We start from the raw sequence: 27,541 nt of genomic DNA, 5'->3' as shown, positions 1-27,541 counted from the left end.
ATTCCATTCTACTGAGTCAGCGTTGGGCACCAGCTCTTCATAGAGAAAGTCCCCCTGTGCCCTATGCTCAGTGCCCAAGTACTGGTTACTGTGTAATAGCCTGATGTCCTGATGTGGTATAAAGTCTAAACTGCAGGAAAGCTGAAGCACAACAGCCTTCCACACCCCCAAAAGGAGATCAGATCTGTATCTTCTCACTGAGTTTTCCATTGCCTAGCAGGATTGCAGGCTTGTCTCTTACATATGATACCAACCAAATATTATATGGGTCACATCAATAAAGCAATGAAACAAAGCACCATGTGGAGTGGTCAAATATTGCTGCCTAAACAGCATATGCAAAGATGCCCTATACTGATCATAAACAATCTTATCAATGCCAACAATCACTATTAGAATCAAACAGGGACCAAAGAGTACCATACCCAGCACTCTAAGGCCGCGTACACACGGTCGGACAAAACCGATGAGAATGAACCGAGGTTCAGTTTCATCGGTCCAAACCGACAGTGTGTATAGCCCATCGGTCTGTTGTTCTTCGGTCCAAAATTTTAAAACATGCTTCAAAATCGAACCGATGGCCCGCTGCCTGATCGGTCCAAAACGATGGTTAGTACAGAAAGCATTGGTTCAAAGCCCGCGCATGCTCAGAATCAAGTCGACGCATGCTTGGAAGCATCGAACTTCGTTTTATTCAGCACGTCGTGTGTTTGACGTCACCGCGTTCTGACCCGATCGGTTTTTGGAACGATGGTGTGTACGCACTTCAGACCATCAGGCCACTTCAGTGGTGAACCGATGGAAATGGCCCGTCGGACCATTCTCATCGGTTTGGAACGACCGTGTGTACGTGGCCTAAGAGATGCAACAATAGAAGAAACTGCATGAAATCAAATTCACGTGTGCTTGTTCCATTACTGCACGCTGCATTAAAGCAGTATTAAACCCAAACACAAAAATGTAGCATACAGCCATGGCCAGAAATATTGGCACATCTGTATTTCTGTCAGATAATGCACCACTTCGCCCAGAAAATTGTTGCAATTACAAATGTTTAGGCTTTCTCATTTTCATTTATTTTGTTTGTATTGGTATGACACAAAAAGTGGAGAAGCACAAAGCCAAATCTGACACATTCCGCGCACAACTCTGAAAATTTACTGGACAAAATAATTGGCATCTTCTCAAAATTGTAAGAAATAATTGCATTCCAAGTTTGTGATGCTCCTGTAATTTGTAATTCAACTCACCTGTATAACTTTACAGGTGCTGTCAATATAGAAATCACACCAGCAACCAGTTAAAATGGTGAACAATGTACTTCATGTTGTTTGTCTCTGTGTGCCACACAGAGCATAGAAAAGAGAAAGAGCAGCAAAGAGTCTGAGAACTGGAAAAGCATGAACAATCTCAAGGTTACAAGTCCATCTCCAGAGATCCAACATTGTCAAGAAGTTTAAAGCCCATGGCACTGTAGCTAATCTCCCTAGACATGGACAAAAGATAAAAATGTATCAAAGATTGCAACAAAGGATTGTTCAAATTGTGGATACCTCGATCAACTTCAAGACAAATTCAAGCTGACCTGTGTCAACTGTGTCAGCTCGCACTATACATCAACATCAACATCAACACTATGGTAGGAGAGCCATGAGGGCCCCACTTCTGACAAAGAAACATAAAAAAGCAAGATTGGAGTTTGCCAAAACTTACCGGAGGAAGCCAAAATCAGTTTAGGAGAATGTGCGGTGGACAGATTAAACAAAATGACAGCTTTTTGGTAAAGCCCATCATTCTACTGTTTTCGGAAAAATAAATGAGGCCTTTAAAGAAAAGAATACAGACCCTACAGTCAACCATGGTGGAGGTTCACTGATGTTTGGGGTTTGCTTAGCTGCTTCAGGCACTGGATGTCAAAAACGGGTGCATATTATTATGAAATCTGAAGACTACCAAAAAATTCTTGGGTGCAATGAAGGGCCCAGAGACAAAGTTTGGTCTCCATCACAGGTCATGGGTCTTACAGCAGGAAAACAACCCTAAGCACCCAGAAATTGTTTAGAACAAAATGTTGGAGAGTAATAAACTATCCAGCAATAAGTTCAGATCTAAATCCCATAGATCGCCTGTGGAGAAGAGCACAAAACAGTAGTTGGGAAAAGGAACCCTTCCAATCTGAGGAACCAGGAGCAGTTGGCAAAAGAAGAGAGGCCCAAAATTCCAGTAGAGAGGTGTAAGAAAATTGATGGTGGCAGGAAGCGACTGATTTCAGTTATTTTTTCCAAAGTATGTGCTACCAATAATTAAACTGGGGGTTCCAATAATTTTGTCCAGTGCATTTTTGGAGTTTACCTGGCATGGGTCAGTTTGGCTTTTGGTTTCTCCACTTTTTTGTGTCATACCAATACAAACAAAAGAATAAAAAGAACATGAGAACGCCTAAACATTTGTAATTGCAACAATTTTCTGGGCAAAGTGCAGACAGAAATGCAGGGGTGTCAGTATTTTTGGCCATGACTGTATTCTTAGTTAATCAATCCATAGTTGTGGTGGCAGTAGTTTTTTAGGCCTTCGTGCCATTATTTCACCTGGTGATCCAGCTGATAACTCACTTAGGGTGTCTGCATTTTGGATGAAGTAGTAAAGCAGACATCAGCACTGTCAAACTGGGGAGAGGGTAGTGTCAAACAAGCAGACTTAGCTGGAGTTTAGCTTTAATGTGTTAGTCAATTGCATCTAACATTTTATAAGCAGTTACATCAACAGTTTTTTTTTCCTTTTGGGATAAAGGTATTAGGGCCTTCTGATTACTAATTTATTCGATTGTATGAATTGTACTGTCTGCCCTTATGTTGTAAAGTGCTGTGAAACTGTTGGCGCTATATAAATCCTGTATAATAATAATAATATAGAAATTAATAAAAGCTGGTCACTGTAAAGACCTCTGTCACTGTTAAATCATTTTTTTGAACACTCTCACTGCCACTTTATCTGGACAGCTAGGTCTGTTAAATCAGGTTGAAAAATATACTGGCAGGATCACCAGGTGAAAAAAGGTAAAGCCTAAAAATTAAAGCTAATTCCACAACCACATATAAGAATTGGTAAGCTGCAATTTAATACATTTTAATTGTAATGTTTAAAACTGTTCTAAGGCAGCCCATTTAATTGAATGGGTTGTCAAATGCCCCAAATCTCATAGAAAGGGGCATATGCACCATTTTGGGTAATTTAGTGCATTCCCATTTATTGTGGTGCTCTGCAACACAGGTGTGTTGGGGTGCCATTTAAAAAAAAAATAATAGAAAAGAATGGCATCGCAACACCAACATGTATAGGGCCTATCAAGAATTGGGCTTTGACCCACATTTCTATCATTACCAAATTCTACAATATCAGAGTGGAACCCTACACTTTTTCGACAAATGGAGAAAGGTTTAGAACTTCTGTCAGGTTTATTGCAGCCTGCAACACCATTCGAGAGATTTTCCACATTCTCTATTGTATCACCAAGACATGTAGCAGAAAGCATGTAAAGTAGGAAATATGTCTCAGTTCCCACCAACACCCTTCTGAACCACCTAATAATGCCTCGCCGGGATCAGCAGATCCAAAAAACACATCTGAGCTGTTCAGTTTAAATCCAAGGTGCCCTGCCGCTATGCAAAATCTGAGCATGGTCCTATGTACACAATACCAGGCAGTAAACCCTGGAAACTATACATGTTTGGTTGACTATGTAAAAAAGAAGACTTTTGTGATCTATTTAGCAAATAGACTAATATCACCACAATCAGATTCAAAGAATATCTGATGCTTCTAAGGGCAGTTCATACATGTTAATAAAAGCAAAAGGAAAAAAAATTTGCAAAAATACCACAAAAGGTTCAATCTATAGATTGCCACCCAGAAACTATGTCACAAGTCCATGAAGTCAGTGGGAGATTAACACAAAGTGATTACAGTTCTGGCTATTAGCCGAAATGTAGCTTCTCAGTAATCACAGCCTCACTTGTATTTGCACATGCATATCAGAAAGCATTACAAATCCATTAGTGTTTCAATTCCCCGTGAATCCGACACATGTCCTGTGTTGTAACCTGCCTCTAGCTAGCCTTCTGCTCCACAATGTGTCTGGGATCATCTGCCAAATTCTGGAAACAGGAAGCTAAAGACCGAACCCCAAGCATAACACATAGAGCAAGTGTCCTATAAAATATCCAACTCTATTCATAAACTGCTGCTGCACAATGGAACAGATCTGGAGAACTAAGCCTACTTTTATGTGTGTGTGTGCTATTTCTTCCAGTGTGTTAAAAATAACTGTTATTTGAACAGCAAGTACACTTTCCAAATCCGCCACATAAAAGTTGGGAAGAGTAAAAACAAACAGCAATCTGGTAATATGGTCAAATCCGGTCATTCAATAGGCCTGCCAAGTGCCTGCCGAACTGTCATACATTATTTTCTACCATCAGCAATCTTTTTCACCATAATGAAACTACAAGTGTATAACTGAGTAAGCATTTAAGACATGCCATGACACCAGATCAGGAATTTTTTTGGCGAGATCAGAAGAAGAGTTCATATCTATAGGAGGCTATCCTCTGTCTGTGTTGACAGTCAATTGATTGCCAATATTCCCCACATAGATAAGTAATATCATCTGCTCCCATCTTCACTCTCCATTGACTTGATCATGTAGGTTCTCGAAAGCATAACATTGCTGCTTAAATAATTGTCAGATGATAAAGTGACATGCAAGCAAAATTTACAACCCGCTAAGGTCTACAGCAGAAATGTTTATATAACAAAAAAAATATATATATATATTTTGAAGAGGGGGGAATCAATCTTTCAATGTGCTACTATGAAGATGAAAGTCACTTACAGAAGGGTGGTTGGCAGATCTTGGAATAGACCTACCCTTTTAAAATAAAAAATGAAAGGGCATATCTATTAAAACAGAGTTTACATAAACACATCAAACTTACTAAAGTGCATCTACAAGACATGTTAACATTTTTTCTAATTTTTCTGTTGTGTTAATAGTTTAGCGGATTTTCTAAAACAAATGTTTTACTAAACGCACACAATGTCTTGGCTCATCTTTCTTTTTTTCAAAAGCATTCATATAACACACTCTAGGGTGCTTTTCTTCTGCGTTCAGAAAGCTATAATTTCTGAAATGGAAGACCCTGGCACAACTAAACTCATGTTTTAATTAAATATAAGCTTGCTTGTATTAGATCTTGCCCAGCAAAGTTTAACAAAACCCTAGCAAAGGCTAGAGTTACAAGCTAAACCCTGATCATCCATAATATTGAGTAGATCCCCCATATGCCCCCAAAACAGCCCCCTTTTCACCACAACAGCCCTGACCCATCAAGGCATGGATGCCACTAGACCTCTGAAGGTATGCTGTTTTTTTCCAGCACATCCCACGGATGCTCAATTGTATTCAGATCTGGAGAATTTGGAGGCCATGTCAACACCTCAAACTCATTATTGTACTCCTCAAACCATTATTGAATAATTTTTGCATTGTGGCAGGACACAATATCCTGCAGAAAGATATCACCTCCACCAGGTGATACTGTTTCCATGTAGGGGTGAACTTGTTCACCAACAATGTTTAGGTAGGTGATACGTGTTAAGTAACATCCACATGAATGGCAGGACCCAAGGTTTCCCAACAAAACATTGCCCACACTACCTCTGCCAGCTTGCCTTCTTCCCATACTGCCACCTGGTGGCATCTCTTCCTCAGGTAAGCAATGTACACATACACACAGTCATACACATGACGTAAAAGAAAACTTGATTCATCAGATGAGACCACCTTCTTTCATTGCTCCATAATCTATCTCTGATGTTCACAAGCCTGTTGTAGGTACTTTTGGTTGTGAACATATGTCGGTATGGGCACCCCAATGGGTCTTCAGCAACGCAGCTAGATGCACAACAAACTTCAAAGCCCATTTTTTCTGCTTTTAACACACACACTTCAGAGACAACATGTTTACTGCTGCCTAATATATCCCACCGATGTTTGGATGCCATTGTAACAATATGATAATCAATGTTCTTCACTTAACCTGTTAGTAGTCATAAAGTTATGGCTGATTGTGTATATATTTGGTAAAGGCTAGAATCTAGATTGTATATCTAAATGTTTTTAAAGCAAGGTAGAAAATGGTGTGAGGTGTAGCAGATGTGGGAGGGTCTTTTGAGTTTTGTTAGCTTAATAGTATCTTATTTTTAATTTGGCAAACCATAATTTTGTAATTATTAAAAAATTATTAAAACATTAAGCACCTTTCAAAAGAAGGAGACAGTGGTGTCACTTTGTAAGCATCTGTCAATTTTCTATTACTATGGGTACATCCCGCTTACACGACTTAAAAACCATTCATGGTTTCATTTTTATTAAGTCTTTTACAAGGCAACATACTAAAAGATTATTATAGCATGCAACTAAACTATGCCAAGTTCTCTTGCCTCTGCAATTTGGAATCATACTTTTGAGGCTAGGTAACAACTACTACTGAATATAACAGGTGGGTTTAGGGTTGTGATAAAAAACATTTTGAATGCCCGTCAGAAGCAGAACACTTTTAAGGAATTTTTTTTATGGATTTTTCCATTAGCCTATTTTTAGTCATCAATTACAAAGTGTCCATAAGCTTGAAAATTGGCAACACCACACTTCACATAATCTGACAATTTTGCATTTAGGCCATGAAATGGGTGAAGGATATACAAACAAGTCTGTATAGCCTAGCAGATGAGGAATTTTTTTTGTCCTGAAGGCTGAAAGGTGGAAACTGTACACTGCTCATTTATTGTTAAACTGAAGGTAAAAACTATTGGGCATGTACAAGCTGCGATTTTACTTTACAGATATTAGTCATTTGCACTTTTAATTGCACTTTTGAGTATTGGCATCCTTTCATTTATTTCCATTAAAGTATTGCTAGAGAGTGACCAATTAGAAAAAAAAACAGATATAACTTGGTGGACTTGTAACGTTGAGGACTCCACCAGTGTCTATAATCCCCATGTCCACTCCAGCCAGTATCTTGACATTCCTTGTCAAACGTTAAAATTGTGTCTTCAGCCTGTCAGGATTTCTTTAACAAACATATCTAGCCACACCAACTACCCATTAAAGATACAGTCCAGGTCACTGACTACACAGATGAATGTGGTTTTAGGTGCTATTAGCTGACAAGCTTACAGAGCATAAACGATATAACCATGCAGACCTTTTCCCAGGATGTCAATCACTGAGCAAATTACTCCTCAGGTATAATAAATAAGTCATTCTAGAAGAGCAGTTAGCAGCTCTGGAATTAACCAGATAAACTGTTTGTGTGGAGTCATCTTTCATGCAGGCGGGCCTGTGCTATGGTTTGTTAACAACATAAAAAACATAATAGCTTGATTAACTTTTACACTTGTTTACCCACTAAGTGGGAATGAGGGAGTCGATATGAATGATTAACTCTGCAAGCGGTCAGCTGAAAAACATTTAATTCAATCACTCTGAATAACCACACATGAAAGTGGCTGGAAAGTGAATATTTGACTTGCTCTCTTCTATAAGAAATTGGTAACATTTTTCTATTTAGAGTTTTAATAAAAAAGTTACTACACTTGAGTAAAGAGCATATAGGAACCGTGTAAAGTGGTGTGTATACCCCATAGAGAGACACTTTGGATTTAAAGGGAAAATACTTTTTCACAAAAAAAAATTCTCACATGCTCATATAATTGATTTGCTATATACTTCTTTGTACTTTTACTTCATAAAAGTCAAGAGAATCTTTAAATTCTGCAATTTGCTTTTGATGGTTCCTGTTCTGGACACAACTTCTTAACTGTAATTACTCAGCTCCAAAGTTGGTCAAAGATAACTCATCCTGACCATGTCATCCATTCACAGTGTTCTGTAAGTCGCAAAAGCCTTTGCGACTGTTGGCTTGTAGTTCTAATTAAACTACAATAGCGTTGTTGAGCGCTCTGTTAGTTCATTGTCTCTTTCTGTCAGTGTGCATCTGTCTGACCGTATGAGGTAGAACCAGACAGATACACTGACAAGTCTGCAGGAGTCCTGCATGGCACCCATGACCTGCCGATCGCAAGTGCAATGCTTTACAGCAGTGGTTCTCAACTCCTCTCCTCAGGGCCCACTAACAGGCCAGGTTTCCAAGATAACTGAAATACATCACTGGTGATATCATTTGCAGCTCAGTGATTGCAGTATTCTAGTCTGCATTCCCCCAAGGTAATACCTAAAATGTGGCCTGTTAGTGGACTCCGAGGATAGGATTTGAGAACCACTGCTTTACAGGATCAAAGTAAAAAAAAAAAAAAATGCTAATTTTTTTACCTGCAAAAACACGTGTATTTTTTATTTTATACATTTTTAAGGTGAACTTATCCTTTAACTCCTCTCGAAAGGGAACAGCCATAGATGTATTGAAACTCAGCCAGATCAGCCAAATGAGAGAGAAGATCACCACTCAAGGTAGGTCTATTGTAGGGTCGTTTCAAAAATATAGGACTCCAAGGGTGCAGGCAATGCACTAAGGCAAATATTGGTAAAAAGATGAGGGATGGACAGCCGCACTTCATGGCATGAATAAGCACGGAAGCCAGTGCGAAACATCGGTATTCTCCTGTTCCTATTGCTGTGATCTGCTGTGTTCTTGCTGTTGATTTGAATAAAGACAACCTGTTTGGTTTGGAGTGCGGCTGTCCATCCCTGATCTTTTTACCAGATCAGCCAAATGTTGAGTCATCCATGGCTGGCTTAAGTCTCGGTCATTTCCATTTTGACATTTCAGTGCTAGGATCTCAGTGACTAATAAAGGCTCTGGGTACTGGAATGTTCAGTGCTAGTGGTGTGGGCTTAGATGCAAGCTGAAGTAGAAATCAATGCCATTGTGAAAAGGGTGCTCCCATGGTAAATCTATATGCTTTTTGGATATTTTATTTGTTTTATACAATTTAATTAATGTGACAAATTTGCTTTAATAAACTGTACAATACTGTACAAAAATTCTGGAGTACTGCAGTATCTCTACTTTTAGCATTTAGTATTAAGTAGGGTTGTCCCGATACCACTTTTTTAGGACCGAGTACAAGTACCGATACTTTTTTTCAAGTAGTCGCCGATACCGAATACCGATACTTTTTTTAAATGTGTCCCCAAATGCAGCCATGTCCCCCCCATATGCAGCCATGTCCCCCACATATGCAGCCATGTCCCTCTAGCCATGTCCCTCACATATGCAGCCATGTCCCTCTAGCCATGTCCCTCACATATGCAGCCATGTCCCTCACATATGCAGCAATGTCCCTCTAGCCATGTCCCTCACATATGCAGCCATGTCCCTCTAGCCATGTCCCTCACATATGCAGCCATGTCCCTCACATATGCAGCAATGTCCCTCTAGCCACGTCCCTCACATATGCTGCAATGTCCCTCTAGCCATGTCCCTCGATGCGGCGGCAGCGGCGGGGGGGGGGGGAAAGGGGGGGGAAAGTATTCTATTTAGGTATCGGGGGTATTTGCGCGAGTACGAGTACTCCCGCAAATACTCGGTATCGGTCCCGATACCGATACTGGTATCGGTATCTGGACAACCCTAGTATTAAGCATATAGTCTTGCAGAATGTTCTCTACATTTTCTCCCAATATCTGAGATTCAATATACAGAACAATAATTTAAATTTAGATTTTTAATGCTAAATCATTTTACACATTGACAACAAATTGTAACACCATAAAACTACATTTTCAGTGTCTAAAGCCTGATAACAACTCTAACTGAATGAAAGCTAATATTTAAGTGGTTGTAAACCCTCACATATAACCCAGTGAAGTGAAGAGCCTCCTCCTACATGTGTTTTACTTATTTAACCAGTTCCCGACCTCCTCATGTACATTTACGTCGGCAGAATGGCACGGACAGGCACATCAACGTACCTGTACGTGCCTGCCTAGACGTGGGTGGGGGGTCCGATCGGGCCCCCCCCCCCCCCCCGGTATATGCGGAGGTCGGGTCCGCTTGGGGAGCGATCCGGGACGACGGCGCAGCTATTTGTTTATAGCCGCTCCGTCGCGATCGCTCCCCGGAGCTGAAGAACGGGGAGAGCCGTGTGTAAACACGGCTTCCCCGTGCTTCACTGTGGCGGCGCATCGATCGAGTGATCCCTTTTATTAGGGAGACTCGATCGATGGTGTCAGTCCTACAGCCACACCCCCCTACACTAGTAAACACATACACAGTGATCCCTAAATGTTACAGCGCCCCCTGTGTTTAACTCCCAACTTGCAACTGTCATTTTCACAATAAACAATGCAATTTAAATGCATTTTTTGCTGTGAAAATGACAATGGTCCCAAAAATGTGTCAAAATTGTCCTTAGTGTCCGCCATAATGCCGCAGTCACGAAAAAAATCGCTGATCGCCGCCATTACTAGTAAAAAAAAAAAAAAAATGCAAAAAAACTATCCCCTATTTTGTAAACGCTATAAATTTTGCGCAAACCAAACGATAAACTATTATTGCGATTTTTTTTACCAAAAATAGGTAGAAGAATACGTATCGGCCTAAACTGAGGAAAAAAAAATGTTATATATGTTTTTGGGGGATATTTATTACAGCAAAAAGTAAAAAATATTGAATTTTTTTTTCAAAATTGTCGCTCTATTTTTGTTTATAGCGCAAAAAATAAAAACCGCAGAGGTGATCAAATACCACCAAAAGAAAGCTTGATTTGTGGGGAAAAAAGGACGCCAATTTTGTTTGGGAGCCACGTCGCACGACCGCGCAATTGTCTGTTAAAGCGACGCAGTCCCGAACTGTAAAAACCCCTTGGGTCTTTAGCCAGCATATTGGTCCGGGGCTTAAGTGGTTAACTGTGGTTTTCTCTTCTCTACAGCCATTAAAAGTGATAAAATCCTTATGCATCTGTGAGTAGTACAGAGAAAGAAGTAGAGAACTGCAGTTACAGCTCAGAGACACTGTGTGAGAGCTGATTGAAGAAAAGGGACAGCCCCACCCCACACACACACACACACACACACACACACCTAGGCAGAGGAATGAAGGAACATGCAGAGCTGTTTTCTGAACAGACAAGTTGTGTGCTTAACTACCTCCCTGACACAAATTTTAGCTCATGTTATTTCATGTATTGGTAAAACTTCTCAGAAATGATAACAGAAAAAAAAAAGCACCAGAGAGAAACCACATTTAAAGCTTTGGAGATAGACAAGTAAACACTACAGACATATGTGCTTAGTTCAGCTTTCATGACTGGAGCTTAAAACCACTTTTTAAAGTGATTGTAAAGGCTTGCTTTCGTTTTTTTTAAATATCAAACATGTTATATTTACCTCCTCTGTGCAGTTGGTTTTGCACAGCGCAGCCCAGATCCTCCTCTTCTCGGGTCCCTCCTTGCTGCTCCTAGTTCCTCCCTCCATTGAGTGCTCCTCAGCCAGCAGCTTGGTACAGGTTGTCACCCAAGTCAGAGCTATGTGTGCCCATTCAGACACAGAGCCCCGCCCCCTCCCCTGATTGGCTGACTGACTGACAACTGACTGACAGCTGCAAGAGCCAATAGCACCGCTGCTCTGTCTCAGCCAATCACGAGGAGTGTACAGGATGGCTGAGGGGATCATGGACATTGCTATGGAGAGAAGGAGCTCAGGTAGGTAATTGGGGAGTGCTGGGTGGGCTGCCCCACACAGTAGGTTTTTTATCTTAATGCATAGAATCCTTCTGCCGTTACAACTCCTTTAACTACAACCTAACCTCTTATCATATGCCATAAACTAACGCATTCCTATCCATTACTAATATTTACAGAAACCACTGCCAAAAATTATTTAGCTTAGCTTATTAACAGCTATAGCATAACCAGTGAACAACAACTCCAACCTGTCCCCAAAATCCAGCTATTTCCCTATTGGGCACTACCACCTTGCCTCTCAAACGGCATAGAGTAGATGTATCCAGACTGTCAGTCTAAACCCACATGTCAAATACACCTCTACTGTTCCCCTTGCCACCGATCTATGCATCATCAGTGGCAAGGGAGAGTGTTAAAGGATCACTAAAGGAATTTTTTTTTAGCTAAATAGCTTCCTTTACCTTACTGCAGTACTGGTTTCATGTCCTCATTGCTCGTTTTTGCTTTGAAGTAGCTGTAATTCTGCTGTGATCTCAACACTTCCTGCTTGTCTGGCTCCTTATGAAAAAACTCATGGGAGCTTCTCACTGTGGTCTAAGCTGTGTGTCTAAAACTCCTCAGAACCAATCAAATTCATTTTAAAAACAAAACACTGCCGTGGATTTGTTTGTTTTTGTTCTGTGGGTCTCTTTACTTCACATAAACATGAAACCAGTTTAAAACCGAAAGTGAAACTAGAGGCACATTATAGGATTGATTTTTATCTATTTTTAATCATTTTTAAAAGGAATCAGTTAACTTTTATGTCTCTATACCCTGTAAACAGTCATTTCAGCAAAAAAAAATGTTTTCCTTTAGTGACCCTTTAAGCTACGGAGATAAGAGCTGACTTTTGACAAAAAGTTAATGTTTGCATATAAATAACAGCTTTACTTAGGTGTATTTTTAATTTTTATCTGATCAGCAGCAAACGAAATTTTAGTCAGCCGTTACAAACTATACTTTGTAAAATCTTACTTAATCTAAAGAGCAAAATCTTGTTCTTTGCACAGTGGGATTTTACAGCCTACAACTACTGTAACTTTGAAATACAAAATAATGAGAATAAACCAGATTTTAAAGTAATTAAGTGGATAAGAGCTTCGTACTCTGCAATTTCTAGCAAAATAAAAAAAGTGGGGCCGTGAGTCCTGGCAACTGCTATAATCCTTTTCAAATTGCTCATATTAAGATTAAAGATCACTTTGTTTCTCTATTCCCACAACTGGTTAGGTATGGTAAAGAAATCAGCCCGCTGCTTTTATATGTAACATCTTTAACATTTGCTCTGTTTTCTGTGCCTGTGATTAAATGTAACATTTTGAAATCCCAACGTTCTGAGAAAAAGCATAAATCCTCCTCTCACAGCTGCTGTTTGACTCCAAAAACATATGCATCTTTTTTTTTTCAGGCAACGACCATCAAATGCTCCCAGCGGACAAGCGCTGCGGAACACCTGCATCTCTTCATTTCGTTCCAATAACGCAGTCTCAACTTTTAAAATTACAAAAATAGATGCTGTATTCAGCTGCGCGTTCACTCTGCCCTTAATTCCCGTGAAGAAAAATCCTAGGAGCATGAAATCATTCAGGCAAGGTCTGTCATCGAGAGGAAGACTTTTTTTGTTGCTACTTTTTTTCTGTAGATTCACAGAAAAAAAATACAAGAATATACAAAAATAAAATTGAGAAAATAGTTAATGTGTATGTACACTAACAATGAAATTCTCTTATGTGCTTCTTTTGTCTGTTACATATACCATAGAGAGCGTTTTGTTAGATCTCCACTGAAAAGGTAAACAAATAGCTGTTAATTCTTCCACAACTCCAGTGCCATTCTGTGCCCTCAGCAGTGATACCTAAAACAATGTTATCAGAAAGTTTATTGAGAGTACAAAACACATACTTGTGTTAGGGATATAAGGAGCGGGAGAGATGTAGTCCCAACATACTTCCTGACCTAAGTGGCAACACTGCTCCTCCACAGATACAGTACAGTAAGTGTTGTCACTCAAGGACAGGAAGCGTGTTCTTGGCAGGATCATCAAGTGAAATGACAGAAAAAAAAATACCGCAGCTACCAAATAGACTAATAAACTGTAAAATATTCCAATTTCATTTTTGGGCCTAAAGCCTGTGTTCTGCCTGTAGCAGCTACTCAATGTTATCATATGTGTCAATGCACATTAGGAAGATTACAGGCATATTGTGAGCTTAAAGTTTAGAGGCAGGCCTCCCAACTGTTTACCAAAAACACAAATATGCTGAAATTTGAAAAGGATCCCCCGGCCCCGGCTGGGGTGACGGTGGTAACTTGTGATTAGTTCCTTTAATAGTATGTTTTCTACTATGTGCTTTATGTATACCTTTGTTTTCGCATCCCCTGCGTGGGAATTTGTCGATTTGTCTAAAATACTTTAATAAAAAAATATTGTACCAGAAATGGGAAAAGGATCTGGACCAGATTTTTTCCCCGACTCAGTGGATTAAAGCATTTCAAACAATAAGTAAGTCATCCTCTTGCATTGAACACTGGGATAATGCCCAAAAAATAATTAATAGATGGTACTTAACACTATACAAGTTATCTAAAATGTATCCAACAGCATCCGACATCTGTTGGAAATGTAACGAGCAAACGGGAAACCTCCTGCACACGCTTTGGAGTTGCAAGACTCCAAAACGTTTTTGGAACTCTATCTCATCCTTTATCGCCAATCTTACGGGTAACCTTACCAAGCTTACTCCTACCAACGCATTATTAGGTATAGATCTAGACAAATACCCCACTTTGTATAGAACTATTGTCTTACATATTTTGATAGCCTCAAGAATTACAGTGGCCTCTCTATGGAAATCCACAGATGCCCCAAACCTACCAATGGTCATCACCAGATTAAACACCCAAGCTCAATTAGAACTATTATTAGCCTATAAGAATGATTCTATAATCCCCTATTGTAGAAAATGGAAAATGTGGTTAACCCACCCGAAAGCTTCCAAATATTTAAAAGATTCCTTACTTTAATAATCTTCCTATAGTCTGAAGAATAACAGTATAAAATACTGAATCTTTGGTATAGATAATGACTAACGGCAGCCTTTATATCAGTTTTCTCCATCCCTCCCCCCCCTCCTTTATTTGTCTTTACTTTAGCTGTATAGGTGTACCACTGATCATCTTGGTGACCTCCCAGTCCTACAGTTTGTACCCAATTGGGGTAGGCTGGCCTAGGTCGCTGAGTACCGTATTCTTTTTCTGTTAAATGTTTGCCTGTACATGGTGATTATACTACTTAAGTTGTATATTGAATGCAACTATCTCAAGTGCTGTAAATTGATAAACCCAATAAAAATGTATTGATAAAAAAAAAAGTTTAGAGGCAGGAAAAAAAAACTTCTGGTTCGCGTTTCTGTTTACAATTAACATTGAAAGTTAAAGTAAAAGAAAATCCCACATTTTGAGTTGTCCCCAGAATAATAGAGGGGAAATCTTTCAATGGGGACATTAGTTATGGTGACCTGGAGGTCCCCAAGGAATTCCATTACCGTAATTTGCAGGGATTTCCTCTCACTACATTTTTTGGTTATGGGACATAGATTGTGAAAAAAAACCCTGACAAAGTTTATAACCTCTATCCAAAATAAAAGAAACCTTTTGCCTATAGTTCAAATTTGGTAGCCGATACGAGTCTCACTAGAGAATATGACAATTGTCTATTTTAATGTCATGTTAGGGGGAGGGAATACACGGGTCGAATTTTGAAAGAATTTTCTTTCAAAAATTGTATCCAATAATTTTTGTTTGAATTTCGCACCATTAGTGGGCTTCAGCAACAGCCAATTTTTGTGTAGCCAACAAATTTTAGTAATCGGGCATGTTGGAAATTTTTTGAAAAACGATTTTCTAATCAATGATGGGAGAATGGTGTGAGAAATGTACTCGAAAAATAAATACGTGTGCAGGAAAAGAAAATTCCCGGAAAGAAAAGAAGATTCCCAGCCACGAAAATTATTTTCTGTAGCAACAGAAGGTGAAATTGAAGGCTTGGTTAATCGAACTTCGGAATCAACATTGACACCATCGGATCACAAAATGCACTAAATTTCTGATTTTTAAAAGAAAATTCTTTCGAGATTAAACCATGTATGGCCAGCTTTAAGGGTATGGAAAGTAATACAATTTATAAAGACATTTTAAGTGTGTGATTTTTTTTCCCCCATATTCCCTCCTTTTATCCGAGTTCTATTTTTTAATGTTAGCATAATGTATTAGTCTACAACATAAGGACCCAGCGTATCTGATGGGAAGAGTCTTTGTATGAAATTCTATTGTATGGTATTTGATTTTTGGTCCGATACCCTATAGAGAGATAAACAAGAGCATTAAGGGAAAAAAAAAAAGATACGTAGCATCACAGAGGTCGAGCATGATGGCCTTGTGGATGTGGCCTAAACAACCGTAGTACATAAACATGGCAATATAAAGCGGAGAATAGTAAAAGCCAAGATTTGTGCATAAAGTATATAAAACATAATAATACACGTAGGAGAATTCTCTGCATCAGGCAGAGTTTATATAGAACATAAAATGACAATTTAAAAACAAAAGCTGTATTTTTTTTTGTTCATCATTGTTTTCCATATTACAAACCAAAGCTAAGAGCAGGAAACCATTTCTGTAAAGCAAACATGACCAGCTCTGGTCACACCTAAGCCAGTGACATAGAAAATTCAGAAGTGCTAAAACACAAACAGTAACCAATAGGCCAAGCTTATGAGAGCTTAAGAAACATTTAAAATTGAAAAAAAAAACACTTCTCCAAAGGATGGAGAAGCAATACTGCAGCAATGTAAATGAAACAGATATACATTGCCACTTGGCACATTTTGTATTAAATCTCCCAGGGGAGTGGCAGGCAGTAACAGGATGTAATATGATCGCAGCGTTGTAGAGGTTTTACACTTACCAGAGCTGTGGCAGTAGTCCATCTGCTCTGGAACCTGGACTGTAAAGGCAATCAGATCTGGACCAAGTATAGACTCAGGTTTTCTGGTCTCCTTCAGCCACTTGCTCCTGTGCAGATCTTTGGTGTCAGAAGGTCCTTGAATCAAGGGGATTAGCTTCTCCTTCCCAGCATCGCCTTTTGGAAAATAAACACACAGACTAAAATATTATACATACACTATGTAATATAAATATATTTAAAGGGGTTGTAAAAATAAAAAATGTTTTCCTCTTGAAGGGGGAGGGGGTGAGCAGGCATATCAGGACACTCTCGCCTTTGCAGATAGAGAAAGGAGCTGTGTGTTAGTGGGCATCCTGACACTCCTGCTCGCCCCCTCCCCCCTCAAGAGGCTTTATCCACACCAGGGAGAAAGCCTTACGGCAGAGATTCTCGTGCAACATCGCTGCAACAAGATGGGGCTCAGGTAAGTATTAGGGGGGCTGCTGCACTGCACACAGAAGGTTTTTTATCTTAATGCATAGAATGTATTAACATAAAAAAATCTGCATTTAAAAAACACTTTAATGGCATCCCAGTTTTAGTTTGTAGGGTTTAATATTGAGTTGGCCCACCCTTTGCAGCTATAACAGCTTCAACTCATCTGGGAAGGCTGTCCACACGGTTTAGGAGTGTGTCTTTGGGAATGTTTGTTCATTCCTCCAGAAGCGCATTTGTGAGGTCAGGCACTGATGTTGGACGAGAAGGCCTCGCTAGCAATCTCTGCTCAAGGCCAGTCAAGTTCTGACACCCCAAACAAACTCATCCATGTCTGTAAGGACCTTGCTTTGTGCACGGATGCATAGTCATGTTGGAACAGGAAGAGTTTGCTTTACTGGAACTAAGGGGCCAAGCCCTACCCCTGAAAAACCACTCCACATCCTAATCTCCACTCCACCAAATGATTTGGACCAGTGCACAAAGCAAGGTCCAAAAAGATATGGATGAGTGGGTGAGTGAGAAACTTATATAGCACAGCACATGCAAACTGTTCCACAGTCTAGGGCCTTGGACTGCAAATCTTCGTTCTCCTTTGGACTTATTTCTAGCCTTGGGTGTCTGGAGTAGTTTTTGGTTGGTGGATCGGAAAACGCGATGGGGGTTGTGGCAATTCAATTTTTTGCATAGATATTGGGGGACCCTTCATTGAACACACTTATGCGTCAGACAAAGTGCCTTAAATGTAATTCTGTCTTTTACCGGCAACCAATGAAAGGAACTCCGGGAGGGAGAGATTGATTCCCATGTTTTTTCCCAGTCGCAAGTCGTGTCGCCGTGTTTTGAACGACTTGTAGACGAGCGATTTGATACTTTGGGAGTCCGAGGTAAAGGGCGTTTGCATAGTCGAGTCTGGAGTTAATTATTGTTCCCACCACGACAGCAGTGTCTTCTTTCGGGATAAAGGGAACGAGTCTATGTAGTAGGCGCAGCAGATGGTGGGATCCGCTGACTACTAAACTTATTTGTGCATTCATGGTCATGTCACGGAGACAAAAGTGACTCCAAGACTTTTGACTTTGGTGCTAGGGGTGATGGTTTGTCCCAGAATGGGCAGGGGTGTCCATGTTATTGCGGGAAGTCTCTTTCGGTTGGCGTGGAATAGGAGAAGTTCTGTTTTTGAGCCATTGAGTTTAACATAACTCTTCGTCATCCAATTTTCTATCAAAGTAAGGCATCTCTCTAGCCCGAGATAATGATCCTTTTTGATTCTGATGCGAAAATAGAGTTGGGTGTCATCCGCGTAGGAATGATAGAGTAACTTCTGGTTACAGATGATTTCAAAAAGAGGGCAGAGATAGATATTGAATAGTACGGGCGACAAGGGAGATCCCTGAGGGACTCCGCATGACACTGTGCGTTTTTCAGAAGTGAAAGGACCAAGTTTCACGATTTGAGATGGGTTTTCCAAGGAGGAGGAGAACCAGGGTAAATCTGAGTCTGCGACTCTAGCTACTTCCGCTAAGCGAGTCAGTAATAATTTGTGATCTACAGTATTAAATGCTGCGCTTAGGTCCAACAGTACCAGAAGACAAGATTCTCCTTCGTCTGCTGCTTCGAGAACGTCATCCCATATTTTGAGAAGTGCCGTTTCTGTTCCGTGACCAGGGCGGAAACCCGATTGAAACAGATCGAGTAATTTGTGGGTCTAAATGATGTTGTAGCTGTTGTACAACTGCTTTCTCCATTATCTTGGATCTTGATGTTTAGGCCTGTTATGGGCCGACGATGGTTTGGGACTTTGGGGTCAAGGGTGTTTTTTTTTTAGAATTGGTTTTATTATGCCTTGTTTCAGCAGGGTCGGCACCATGCCTTCCTTGAATGATTGGTTTATGAGATGCGTGATAGCCGGTGCAACGATATCGGCACATTCTTTCAACAATTTGGTGGGGATGATATCATTAGGTGCTGTGTCTCGCAGAGTACTGATGATATTTTTAGTGGTGTCGATGGAGATAGGCTTTAGAGTGAATTTAGTGGATTGTGGCATATTTGTGTGGATATTAGCTTTTTGATTTAAAGAGGGGTCTGTGGAGGTTCTATTTTGCTGAATAATTTCACTGATTTTTTCAATTTTGTTAATGAAATAATCCGATAATTCGTTGCAAAATTCTAGTGATTCAAAATTCGAAGCCTCAAGGCAGGCTGGGTTCATGGACTGAGCGACTAAATTAAAGAGTTCTTGGGGGCGGTTCAGGGCTTTTGCGATGATTTTAGAAAAAATTATCTTTTTTGGCTTTGAAGATTTCTTTGTGATATTTCTTAGTTATTATCTTCTAAATAATGTGGTTTTCCTCCGTTGAGCTTCTTCTCCAGGCTGCTTCCGCTCTTCTGCGCTCTTGCTTCAATGTGAGCTTGTCGTTAAACCAGCTGGAGTTGTTTTTCCAGATGCGCGTTCTGCGTTTTGGAGCTACTATGTCGGCTGTCTGTAGTAGAGCCTTGTTGATGGAGTTGAGTGTTTCTGTCACTGTTTGATGTTGTTCAATTATTTTTATTTGGTTGTATAATGTAGTTTTGAAGAGTTACGAGTGGAGCTTCTTCTGAGATCTTGCCAGTGTGTTGTCACCGGGTTTATTGTTTTTTTTAAGGGGGCGTTTGTAGTGATTTTGAATTTTATTGCAAGGTGATCTGTCCATGGTAAGGGCTCATTTCACAGTGTGTTAATTTCCAAATCTTATCTGAAGATCAGATCGAGCGTTTGGCCTGAAACATGTGTGGGTCCGCATACCAGTTGCTGCAGACCTAATCCTTCCAAGTGGTCAATGGATGAGCGAGTTTGAGGTGGGGGAACTTGACTGGCCTGCACAGAGTCCTGAGCTCAATCCAACATAAAACCTTTGTAATGAATTAGAGCAGAGACTGTGAGCCAGGCCTTATCATCCACATCAAAGCCTGATCTCACAAATAAGCTTCTGGAAGAAGGGTCAAACATAAAAACACATGCCCAGATATGTTTTTCCCTTCTTAAACTTCCCTTTTTTTATTTTCTCTCTCGCAATTTGAGGGTAATGGGGATAGGGGGATATAATATCCCCCTTCCCCCTTTTTTTTATTTTTTGGGGGGTGGGTGGGTTGCTCGGGACCTGTTCTTTTCTGTTACCTCTGTCTCCTAGAAGCCTTGGAAGATAAAGAGCACGTGCTACGGTATAGATAGATTTATTTCAGGCGCATGTTTAGAGGCTGGATACTTCTATGTACCTATACATGTATTTGAGAATGTATTTATGTGTATTTGAGAATGTTTTGTATTTTAAGATACGAATCGTACATGATTTTGCAAAGTATGTAAAAGTTTATGTGAAAAATAATAAAAATTATTTAAAACAGAAGGGTCAAACATTCCCATAGACACACTCCTAAACCTTGGGGACAACCTTCCCAGAAGAGTTGAAGCTGCTATAGCTTAAAGGGTGGGCCAAATCAATATTGAATCCTACGGACTAAGACTGGGATGCCATTAAAGGCCACGTGCAAGTAAAGGCAGGTGTCCCAATACTTTTGGTAATATAGTGAATATATATATATATATATATATATATATATATATATATATATATATATATATATATATATATATATATATATATATATATATATATATATATATATATATAAATAAATAACGTATATAAAAATATACATATACATTTTTGGGCTATCAATGATAGTCTTCTTTTTTTTTAACTCAAACAGTTCATATAAAAATGGCAAGGAACTTATTTGCGTTGTTGTGACAAGTACATGTAAAATTTTGCAGCAGGGTAAAAACTGAGCAGTTTATTAAACAGGTTTAATGAAAGCAGCTTATGTGTAAATGATCCTCTTGGGCTCAAAATGTGCTATTCAATTTCATAGAGAATTAAAATCGGAAATATAGTCAAGATTTTACTGAGCTCATAAAATCTCAGGCGGTGACATTCCCTTTCCAGATAATATTCCTGGCTCCATTGTATTTGCAAGTCCAAAATCAGTCATGGGTTTATCATCCTGGCACTTTTCCAATGCATTATCGTCTATGAAAATAAATAGGCAAACATTTCCACCTCTAACTATTACATCGTTTCATTGATTAAAGTGATCATTGATATATTAGCACTCTGGTAGAAGTACCACTGTTTTCTCCCATAGGCCAGCAGAAAAGACCAATAATCTTAAAAAACTTGTCATGAGAAATACTGAAATTGCCACTGCTAATCTGGTCAAAATGCCAGTAGATTGGCAGCCATATTTATCCTCTGGCTTTAAAACTTTCTGAGTCACTGCATATACAGTAGGTGTTTGTGATATTGTGTTTTTAGCATGACAGCATCGCGCTGATTCTCGGCGACATGGTGCCGAGATCTCGCACTCACTGAAATAGTGACAGCACATTCCAACGTGCGCGTCATAGAAGCGACGGGAGATCCGACTTGGATTCCCGCCAATTCTACACGTGTGCAGCGTTTGTTATGAATCCTGAGGGGGAAGTCCCCGCCGGATTTTAAATAAAAATTCGGCATGGGTTCCCCCCTCAGGAGCATACCGGGCCCTTAGGTCTGTTATGGGTTGTAAGGAGAGCCCCCCTACGCCGAAAACACGGCGTAGGGGGTCCCCCTACAATCCATACCAGACCCGTATCCAAAGCACGCTACCCGGCCGGTCAGGAAAGGAGTGGGGACGAGCGAGCGCCCCCCCCTCCTGAGCCGTACCAAGCTGCATGCCCTCAACATGGGGGGGTTGGGTGCTCTGGGACAGGGGGGCGCACTGCGGCCCCCCCACCTCAGAGCACCCTGTCCCCATGTTGATGAGGACAGGGCCCCTTCCCGACAACCCTGGCCGTTGGTTGTCGGGGTATGCGGGCGGGAGGCTTATCGGAATCTGGGAGCCCCCTTTAATAAGGGGGCCCCCAGATACCGGCCCCCCACCCTAAGTGAATGGATATGGGGTACATCGTACCCCTACCCATTCACCTGGAGGAAAAGTGGTAAAAACACAAAGAAAAAACACAGGGTATTAAAATATTTTATTAGTCTGCTCCGGAGGCTCCCCCTGTCTTCTTTAGCTCTTTTACCAGGGGAAGCTTCTTCTTCCGATTTCCGGGGGTCTTCTCCTGCTCTCCGGGGTCTTCACCGCTCTTCTGTGACGTCTTCTCCGCTCCGGGGGGTCTTCTTCTATGTTCGCCGCTCTCCGCTCTTGACTCGGCGCACCCCGGTTCTTCCTCCCGCTGTCAGGTGCCTTCTCCTTCTTCCGCTGTTCTGTGACGTCTTCTCCTCTTCTTCCGCTGTTCTGTGACGACTTCTACTTCTCCCTTCAGGCCGCTGTGCTGTGACGTCTTCTCTTCTTCTCTTCTCCCGATGTTGACACGCCGGCTCTTCTCGCTGAAATGGCAGGTGCGCTGCTTTCATCGGACCTATATAGGCCTCACAGTCCCATCATGCTCTGTACCTACCCATGTGATACCTACCCACGTGGGTAGGTATCACAGCACGGAAGAAGAAGATAGACGTTCAGCGCTGAAGGAGAAGGCACCGGACAGCTGGAGGAAGAACCGGGGTGCGCCGAGTCAACAGCGGAGAACAGCGAACATAGGAGACCCCCGGAGAGTTGAGAAGACCCCCCGGATAGTGGAGAAGACCCGTCGGGATAGCGGAAGAAGAAGCCCCCCCGCCCGAAGACGCCTGAGGAAACCCGCCGGGGGTGGGGGCTTTTTTAAAAGCGACCCCCCCGGCAGTGGAAGAGAACCAGACGGCGGCCCCCACCCACCCGAAGACGTCAAAGAAGAAGCTCCCCCTGGTAGAAGAGCTAATAAAGAAGACAGGGGGAGCCTCCGGAGCAGAAAAATAAATTATTTTAAAAACCCTTGTGTGGTGTGTTTATTAACTTTGACACTTTTCCTCCAGGTGAATGGTTAGGGGTACGATGTACCCCATATCCATTCACTTAGGGTGGGGGGCCGGTATCTGGGGGCCCCCTTATTAAAGGGGGCTCCCAGATTCCGATAAGCCTCCCGCCCGCATACCCCGACAACCAACGGCCAGGGTTGTCGGGAAGGGGCCCTGTCCTCATCAACATGGGGACAGGGTGCTCTGAGGTGGGGGGGCCGCAGTGCGCCCCCCTGCCCCAGAGCACCCAACCCCCCCATGTTGAGGGCATGCAGCCTGGTACGGCTCAGGAGGGGGGGGCGCTCGCTCGTCCCCACTCCTTTCCTGGCCGGCCGGGTAGCGTGCTTTGGATACGGGTCTGGTATGGATTGTAGGGGGACCCCCTACGCCGTTTTTTTGGTGTAGGGGGGGCTCTCCTTACAACCCATAACAGACCTAAGGGCCCGGTATGCTCCTGAGGGGGGAACCCATGCCGGATTTTTATTTAAAATCCGGCGGGGACTTCCCCCTCAGGATTCATAACAAACGCCGCACACGTGTAGAATTGGCGGGAATCCAAGTCGGATCTCCCGTCGCTTCTATGACGGCTTTGTCTCTATCGCGGCAAGCCAGCTCGGCGCTGGCTCCCGCGATGGGGCTCGTAGGTGCTCAATCTCGCCGAGAAAGGGAGCGAGATTGACACAATATCGCGTGCACCTACTGTAAATACACAATGAAGAGTTTTTGACTTTGCTGGCTATTATACTTGCTCTAAGTCAGTGACTCAAAGTGCTCATGCAAGGGACGAATAGGCCACTAGCATTTTAATAAGGGCATCAGCAATGACAGCTAGGACATTGCCAAGACAGGCTTAGCCATTACTGTCCACCTTCACCATCACAAGAGTGAGCTCTCAAATGCTGACCTCAGAGCTACTGCATTAGGGGAGAGAAAGTGCATGTGAGGGGGTACTGTATGAATCAGAGAAAGAGCTCACTCCTGTGATGATGTATGTGAACAGTAGTGTCTAAGCCTCTCTTTTGTTAAAAGTGAACCATGCCTTTAACTTCCTAACCTAGAAAAAAAATCAGTGAGAAGAATGTCTCCATAGTGAGGGGGAATTCCCATCTTCGACAGTTGTCTCTGAAACAAGTGTCCCGCTGGAAGATTTATCCTGAACTCCTTTTTTCGCAAAAAGTGTAACATTTTGGTTTCTATTACTCTCTGTCCCAATGATAAGGGTCATAAGAACACAAAAAGATGATGGATCTAACAATCGGGGACACAAACAGCAATAGCAACTTCATAGGGATGCCATGACTTTCCCACACTGTCAAAAAAAATAATTGCTATACATACACTTTAATATTGTCTGAAAGAAGATTGTATGTTGCATTTTTTGTTGTTTTTTTGATGCTGTAGAATCTTCTCAAATAATTTTTGACCCTTTCCCCGGACCTAACCTTATCCACCCTCCCAGCCCAGTTTCATACTTACCTTGTTGTGACGGCGGCAGCCCCCGATGTTTGTTTACATCTAGCGCCTCAAGTCCCACTGTCCTGACTGAAGCCACACATTACAGCCCAAAATATTTCAATGGGGCTGTGTCGTGAGGTAGAAGATGATGGGAGATGGTCCCATAAAGGTCAATGTGGCTGTAACGGCAGGCCAGAACAACTGTAAATTGCCAGAACAAAAAGATTACAGGGCTGGATGTACACAGAGGCATATTTAAGCGTTTGCCCATGAGAGGGCTTGTTTGCACTGCACCCACATAGCTGTAAATTTAGGAGCAGCAGCCTTTTCCACACAGCCACTGCATCACAATCGACATGAATGGGGCTGTCTGCATGGGGATGCATCAAAAACTTGTGATTGTGGATTGCCTTGTTGTCACTCTCCCAGCCCTACATTCTTTAACTAAAAAATCTTAGACAAAAAATGTTTGGCAGAACAGTGGCTGTATCCAATTAGATGCAGCCACGGTTCAGATATTCTAACAGCCACTAGTGGCAGCTTTTAGAATGCAATAGCCATAGCAAAAGATTAGTTCATTCAAGCTATATAATGTGGATGAAGGAATCTTTTTTTCTTCATTTAGAAACCCTATGTCATCCCAAAAGAAGCTTCTGCACCTTTTTCCAAGTTGCACAGGAGACCATTACATAGGTGTCAACTGTCCGCATGGACAATAATGGGATTCCCCCTGCCGTGCGACAAATTGCAAAGGTGTGAACAGGGACCAAGGATGGATAACAATTTACAGTTTGTGGTAAAGATCTCTCAAAACACTGTGGTGGGCATGTCTTCAACACATTAGAGAGAACCACCTGTAGTTCTTGCCAATGTGCACTTAAAGAACAATGGATTAGTAATCACTGCACATTCCATCACATATAAATAGGGATTCATAAACCAAAGACTTTTATAAATAATTCCATACACAGTCAATGTTACTTTCATTTGTATGATCAAGAGCCTTCTTTGATAAACACACTAGTGGTCTAAATGTATTATCCTGGCATAAGAAAAAATAAAAAAATACCCAGGAAAAAAAATCTTTCTGATTCATAGGAACAATGAATAAATTCTTGTTTCAGTAACTCTCCTTGTAAAAAGTAAGGCCAATTCTCCTATACAGGCAATAAAGTTTTATATGGTCCAGCTGCACATACCTGGGGCTTTGGCACAAATTTTTATTGATCCCAGGGTCCCGGAGACACATTTGACCAATGATGTGCTGCAGAATTTCAGTTCGACATTCTGGATAGAACCCTCCAGAGTTGGCAGCGCATTCTTGGATTTCACACCTAATAAAAGAAAGCTGCAAATGTACTAGCCTGTTGAATTGTAATATGCTTTAATATTCATTCGATTGGACAGTAACACAATCATTTCAGTTCTGTTTTTTTTTTTTTTTTAATTACTAACATCAGACAGCAAATTGGATTCATGTTCAAACAGTCCCAATTCCAAAACATTCCCATAGTGTTTAAACTAGCACCATTTGCAATTCTGCAGGTGTCTATAGTTTGGCAGAAGTGTCAGCGGCACAGAGCTACAGTTAGCAGTGTAAAGAAATAAGTAACACCCAGGGCACGCAAACCAAACTGCTTTATTCATGTTCAAAAACAAAAAACTCAACAAAATCACTACTGTGGGATACATCAAAGGCTAAGAAAACCAAAACACAAGAACTCTTATAGCTTGATTCCCCAAACTAGCAATTGCAATATTGGAGAACGGAGTGCTGAAACATTGTATACAGAATTTTGTATCAATGTTGACTTTCCTTTCTCTTCATTGGTTGTATTCTTGTTCTGGGGTAGGGCTGGTTGGCGGTCAACTACCTGTCAGAACACAATCACACAGCAGGGGATATCACTGTACTAATATCAGATAGTTAGTTCAGCGGCTCCTTCTGAGCTGTCTGTGTTTTCTTCTTCAACTTGCTCAAGTCTGAGAATTGAGCGACCAGTGATTTTTGATCATTCAGTTCTTGGTCTTAGAAGCGGCTGGGGACAGATGTAGCATCAGACCAATGCTGCATTCACCTAGGTGAGTATAACGTTTTTTTTTTATTGCATTTCTGAACTTTTTTTTTTTTAAGTTTACTTGTCCACAAACTACACCAAATATGTTCCTAAAGCTTGAATCTTTTAAAGGTAGCCATAAGACTAATATAAATGACCACCCTGCAAAAAAAACTTGCATGAACAACTCGACAATAAGAATTGTGCATATAAGGTGCATAAATGCATGAACTACTGTTGTATTTATTGATCACTGCATCATGTTTGGCAAATAACAAAAAAAAAATGTCACTGAATATTATTGCTTTCCAATGCCTAACTCCCTGCTTTCCTACTTACACTCTGCAGATAGTGTATTAGTGATCACATAAGAGCTGCAACATTTGAATACCAACATACATTAAATGGGTAGCTGACATAGCAGAATTAATTTGCAATAAGAGTTTAACCCCCGGTTCACATCTGGCACTTTGGGATCTCGGGCAGAAATGCTGCAATTCTGTAAAGTAACATTTATTGGAGGTCAGTAAAAGGTATAAATGGCCCCAAGAACTACTTTCTCTGCTGTCTATCTATTTTGCGGCTAATATTTTGTTTCAATTTGCTTTTATTCGTTTTTCCAAACAAAATTATAATAAAACATATCTAAATCTTCAATTTCTGTTAGATCTTCATTATATAGTAACATTATATAAACCAGTATAAATATCACGTAGATATGCTAAAAACCTTATAAGGTAACTGCATAGTGAAATCTATCACATGGACGTAAAACATAAAATACATAGCTTTTCCTAAAGATCTTCATCAAAAAATAAAAAAAAGCTAAAAAGAAATCCCATCTCTTCTCTGCCATGGCCCCACAGTAACACCATCCAAGATAATTATAGTAACCTGACACTACTGTGAATTTATTT

General features: G+C 41.0%; 1 protein-coding gene across 1 annotated transcript in view; it reads right to left on the bottom strand.

Moving 5' to 3' along the window:
- Nucleotides 1-27,541, bottom strand: part of VPS13B (vacuolar protein sorting 13 homolog B) — a 1,252,356-nt gene that overhangs the window by 876,113 nt on the left and 348,702 nt on the right. The window contains 2 exon segments of the mRNA XM_040354774.1: nucleotides 16,718-16,891; nucleotides 25,767-25,901. Coding sequence (XP_040210708.1) covers nucleotides 16,718-16,891; nucleotides 25,767-25,901 — 309 coding nt within the window.

This window comes from Rana temporaria, chromosome 5 (assembly GCF_905171775.1).
Source record: "Rana temporaria chromosome 5, aRanTem1.1, whole genome shotgun sequence".
In the NCBI taxonomy this organism is placed as follows: Eukaryota; Metazoa; Chordata; class Amphibia; order Anura; family Ranidae; genus Rana; species Rana temporaria.
Note: the sequence above shows the minus strand (reverse complement) of the source record. Positions and strands in the feature narration are given on the sequence as shown.